The sequence below is a fragment of the Crocuta crocuta genome, unplaced genomic scaffold (genome assembly GCF_008692635.1).
Source record: "Crocuta crocuta isolate KB4526 unplaced genomic scaffold, BGI_CrCroc_1.0 scaffold335, whole genome shotgun sequence".
Taxonomy (NCBI): domain Eukaryota; kingdom Metazoa; phylum Chordata; class Mammalia; order Carnivora; family Hyaenidae; genus Crocuta; species Crocuta crocuta.
This window is the reverse complement of record NW_027527440.1, coordinates 228,217-233,896: the sequence shown is the minus strand read 5'-3', so window position 1 is coordinate 233,896 and position 5,680 is coordinate 228,217. Positions and strand designations below refer to the sequence as shown.

The 5,680-nt window shown below is 41.5% G+C and overlaps 1 protein-coding gene across 1 annotated transcript; it reads right to left on the bottom strand.

The window, feature by feature from the left end:
• Window positions 1-4,174: 4,174 nt before the first annotated feature.
• LOC144228633 (olfactory receptor 10G9) lies at window positions 4,175-5,095 on the bottom strand. The gene has a single exon (XM_077760544.1). It carries the CDS (start codon window positions 5,093-5,095, stop codon window positions 4,175-4,177), a length of 921 nt encoding a protein of 306 aa, XP_077616670.1.
• Window positions 5,096-5,680: the final 585 nt, after the last annotated feature.

The window sequence follows — 5,680 nt, the reverse complement described above, 5'->3', positions numbered from 1 at the left end:
CATCAGAATGTGGCTCAATGTGATGAGAAATTTGCTCAGATTTCATCTTTCCCTATGTGGAACACAAACACCGATTTTCCAGTAATTTATTCTTCTTTCATTTCCTCCCTTTTAAAAATAGTCCTAATAGCTCTTGGAGCATAATAACAAAACAATGAAATATTTATAAAATAAGTTTGTCCCAATTATTATTGGATAATGTAAAGGATTCATTATTGAATATTAAAATTATCCAACATTTTTCTTTATTTTCCAGAACTTTCTCATGCCATCTTTCCTCCATCATCTTTCTCTATTTCTTCTCTTACCCCTTTTTCAATTTCATGAAGAAATGGATGAGCAGAGACTATGGGAAGACCTTTGAGTTTCAGGGTGACTTTTATTTTGCCAATCATACCACAGAAAGATAAATGTTGAAGAAGAGGGGGGAAAAAGTTTTGGTTTGGACATTTGAAGTTTGATATAATAGCTTTATCTCCAAAGGGAAATATCAAATGAACTGAAAGTTATCAGGGACTTGAACAAAGGAGTTAGAACTACACGGAGAGAAAGAGGACCCATCTGTTTAGGAATGATATCTAATATTATGAGTGTGGATCGGAAGCTGGGTCCCTCAAAAAGTAAATAGTTGGAAATAGAACAGGTCTGTAGCAGGAAGAACATTCTAAAGAAATCAGACCAAGATTTATGTCAGTGGATTACTACAGAGTTGTGACAGTATTTTTCCTAGAGGAATCCACAGCTTAATCTGGAATACGTAAATAAACAGATGGAATGATACCAAGTGATAAAGCACATACAACCTCAGGTGGAGGTAGGGGAGATAATGCACTTTTCATAGTCTACGAGGGAAGATGTAGTTCTTTTAAAAATCTTACATTGGATAGAGGGACCTGGGTGGCTCAGTCAGTTAAGCGTCCGACTCTGGCTCAGGTCATGATCTCATGGTGTGTGGGTTCAAACCCCGCATCAGGCTCTGTGCTGACAGCTAGCTCAGAGCCTGGATCCTGTTTCAGGTTCTGGGTCTCCCTCTCTCTCTGACTCTCCCATGCTCATGCTGTCTCTCTCAGAAATAAATAAAAACATTAAAAAAATTTTTTTTAATCTTACACTGGATATAGAAAATGTACATAACTATTCAAAAATCTGCATTTTGTTATCCCATTAATTACAGACTTACATTGATATTGCTCTGCTCCCCCAAAATGGAAAGTTCCTGAAATTAGTGATCATAACATATAGTAGAGTCTAACACCACTGGGCTTTGGTGCCAGATAGCCTGAAATTAAGCCATATTCCTTGACCATATTCCTTACTAGTGTGTGAATTTTATCAAGTAATTTAATCTTCTTTGTTTTCTCAACTTATATAATAACTGAACCTATCTCAGAGATCATGAGGATATTTTGGGGTGATAATGGGATTCATGGGATCTGGAGCCAATGGCCAAGAAAGAATTCTTGAAGATGTCATTGGTCCAAAAAGGTGATTTTATTAAAGCATGGGGACAGGACCTGTGGTCAGAAAGAGCTGCTCAGGGACCATGAGGAGAGACCCGTTATATACTATGGAGTTAGGGAAGGTAAAGTCCAGGGGAAGTTTCCAATGAGATTTTCATATGCTAAATACTCACAGGATCCCAGAGGCCTAGCTATTGTCAAGCTAAGGTTGTTTTCCCCTCTAGCAAAACATTAGCATTAAGACAGCAGGGAGTTCCTGGAGAAAGTTTTGCTCTGTCTGCCTCAAGTATTTGTCAATGAGCTGCAGGTTATAAGGAAATTTAATTGTATCTGCCATTTCCTTCTGCCTTTGTTTCCCACATCAATAGATTTCTGGTAATAAGTAGTTTATGAAGTATCTAGTATATCCCAAGTATAATGTTTACTGTTTCTACCTTTGAATTCTTCAAGAATAATTTAACTTATTATACTTTTAACATTTCAAGTATTTTCTTATAGTTAAATTTCTTGAAAACAATAAATATAGGAGTACCACATTTATCAAAATAGTTACTCAGAATGATTAAATTCTCCGTAATTAGCTAGAGTAATTTATTATGTATAATTTAAGGTGATTTAAAGAAAGCAAGATTCATGCATCTTCAAAAATACTATTCCAGTGGCTGGGAATGATGGAAATAATTTTTGAAGAGAATGATTCTGAGAATCAGGCTATCTGGCTGGTGTCCCCAGGATTGAATTTGAGAACTTCAGTTAAGAATTTGTAATGAATCCCAAAATCTCTCAAAATGAATGAAAATCTCTCAAAAATGAATCTCAAAATAAGACTCTCTCTTAGGGTACTTGGGTGGCTCAGTCAGTTAAGTGTCCCACTCTTGATATTGGCTCAGATCATGATATCTCACGGTTTGTGAGATCGAGCCCCACGTCAGGTTCTGTGCTTACAACTTGGAGCCTCCTTGGGATTCCCTCTCTGTCTAGACTCTCCCTCTCTCTCTCTCTCTCTCTCCCGCCTACCCTCCTGCTCTCTCTTTCAAAATAAATAATTAAACATTTAAAATAGAATTTATTATGAATCAGTGTCACTCAACCACTTCTATTTAATCTCATTTAATCCTCATAACACTATTTTAAGAGTCCTTATTATTTTTTGTTTAAAGTTTATTTTATTTTGAGAGAGAAAAAGAGCACCCATGGGAAGGCTCAGAGAGAGAGGGAGAGAAAAAGTTCCACACAGGCTCCATGTTGTCAGCACAGAGCCCGACTCTAGGCTGGATAATCCCATGAACCATAAGATCACGACCTGAGCCAAAATGAAGAGTCAGACGCTTAACCAACTGAGCCACCCAGGTACCCTACGAGAGAGTCTTTTTTTGAGATGGAAAATTGGGGTACAGTGCATAAAATTATTTCTAAACTTATTTGAGACAATATTTGTTTCTGTTTGGATGCAAGTATAGCATTTCATCCATTATATGTGGAAGCCCACAAGTATGGGCTACGTAGCTATGCATTCGGTATTTTTAGGGTGTTTTGTCCTCAATAGGGTGTTTCCCTGATTTGGAAAAGAAATATGTTGAAATCCCATGATGACAGGTTCTTTAAATATATTTTCATTTTTCTGTCCTGTATGCAGAAAACATCATTGGCCCCAGGCTACAGTGGGAGGTGTTCCTGTCCTAAAGCAGTGTGTTGTTTGGTGCAGGTGATTTTCCAAGACGCTAGGATGGCAGGAGAAGGAGCTACCTGTGCAGATGACCAGCCACCACCAACTGTAGTAAAAGAACCCGGCATCACATGGTTTGGTGCTAACTGTGGACGTCTGGTCAGGTAGCACCAGAATTCAAGGTCATAGTGTGTGACATAGGCTAGTGGTTTCTGCCCATAACTTCATCCTCATCCACCTCACCCAACTTGGAAACTGCAGGGCTCCGGTAAGGTGAAGACTGTTGACGGTCACTGAGAGGAGCGTGTCAGCACCATAGCTGGTCCTGGCAGACCCGCCCAAAGGGATAACGAGCTGCTCTGAGCTTAGAACTCTTGCAGTGTGGGAGCGCTTAGCACGGTCTTGATGGGCCAGGAAGAGGGGAGGTCACCTTGGGACACCCTCACACACCACACACACACACACACACACACACACACACACACACACAGCTGTTAACAGACTGAAAAGGCAGTTAGTTGCACCCTTGCAACCAGGAGTCAGTGACGCTGATATTTGTTGCTGTCCTTGAATGGTATGCCCAGGGTCATAAATTGTTGTGCACATAAGCCTTAAGCAAAAAAAAAAAAAAAAAAAAGTGTATTGTAACCTTAGGTATGTGGCTGATGCAACTCTGTGTGTCCAACATCCAACCAGAATACTTAACTTTTTTAAGAAGGTATATGTCAATTGGATCTCAATAAAACAGAAAAAAAAAAAGATAAACCTTTTACAGACAAATGCATTGATAGATGAAAATTTAAGCAAGTTCATCATAAATAGAAGTGTAATTGTAATTTTTAAAAATTCCTCAGACAAATCCGTGAAAAAAATATTCCTGAGTAGATGGTTATGGACAACATTTAACATTGAGAAAGACATGTGTAATAAATTTCATGACTAGGTCATGACTACTAGTCATGACTAGTCACTACTAGTTAATGACTAGGTCATACTACTACTTTTTTAAACAGGCAAATCTACTTCCCAGTGTTTATTTGCTCTGAGACTATGTTACTTTGTCTTTAAGCTTCAGCAGAGCTTTCTTCACTTCCTTGTTCCTCAGGGTGTACACGACAGGGTTTAGAAGGGGAGTCAGCACAGTGTAGAAAACGGCCACAATCCTGTCCACAGCATCCTTAGAGCCTGGCCTCAAGTAAACAAAAACACAGGGAACAAAGAAACAAAGGACCACAATGCAGTGGGAGGTACACGTCTGAAAGGCCCTGCATCTCCCTTCTGAGGTGCGTATCTTCAGGATGGAGCAGACTATGGACACATAGGACAGCACTATCAGGAGAAAGCAGCCCGAGGCCACTACCCCGATGTTGACAAAGATCACCCTCTCGTTCACGGACGTGTCCGCACAGGCCAGTCTGAGGATGGGAGGTCCATCACAGAAATAATGCTGGATCTGGCTTGGCCCACAGTAGGGCAAGCGGAATGTCAGTGTGGTCTGGAGAGCAGAGTGCAGAGAGCCACTAAGCCACGTGCTCGTGGCCAGGAGGGCACACGTTCTCCCACCCATCATGCTGGCGTACCTCAGCGGCCGACTGATGGCCAGGTAGCGGTCATAGGACATGACCGTGTAGAGGAAACACTCGGTGCTCCCCAGGAAGTGGAAGGAGTAGAGCTGGGCCACGCAGCTGTGAAAGGAGATGGCTCCACCTCCTGGGGAGGCCAAGGTCATCAGCATTTTGGGCACAGTGACCGTGGAGAACCACATGTCAAGGAAGGACAGGTTGGTCAGGAAGTAGTACATGGGGGTGTGGAGGTGGGAGTCCACCGTGATCACCAGCAGAATGAGGAGGTTCCCCACCACCGTGAGTACATAAATCACCAAGAAGATTCCGAAAAGGGGGATGTCCAGGGCTGGTGCATGGGGAAGGCCCGTGAGGATGAACATTGTCACTACACTCATGTTTCTCATTTTCCACGCCTTTGATGTCTCTCCCTAAGGAATACAGAGAGAGCACCCAGCATTTAATTGAAAACTGAAAACCCATTTTCATGTGGCAGCTGCAACATCCATAGTAGATAATTCTAAAGTTAACCTCAACTTTGCTTGTTACAAAACTTATTCAATAAAAATGATAGAATGATCCATCATCATCCTCTTCCCCCCACACACACAAAAGCAGGTGCACACAGATACAATATGCAGTAGAAAGTCAGAGAAACTCATTGTATGCATCTCTATTTATGTATCTTAAATGACCACATACTTAGCAACACAAAACAATGCAAATGTCCCTTCTTACAGTGTTTCAGTCAGGTGAGGGGGGTGTTCTGCTCAAGGTTGAAATCAAGATGTCAGTTGAGTCTGGAATCTCATGTGAGGCTCCAAGCTTAATGGAGTTGTTGGCAGAATTCTGTTCCTTGCAGCTTAATGACTGAGGTCTCTGTCTTTCTTGCTGGCTGTTAGCAGGGATCGTCACTCCCAGCCTTCGAGCCCCACCTCAAGTCCTAACCACCTGGCCATCTGATAGCCACCTGACAGCTTACCTCTTCAAAG

What these genes read in the sequence shown, in the direction of transcription:
- LOC144228633 (XM_077760544.1), bottom strand. Translation starts at nt 5,095, where the DNA reads ATGAGAAACATGAGTGTAGTGACAATGTTCATCCTCACGGGCCTTCCC.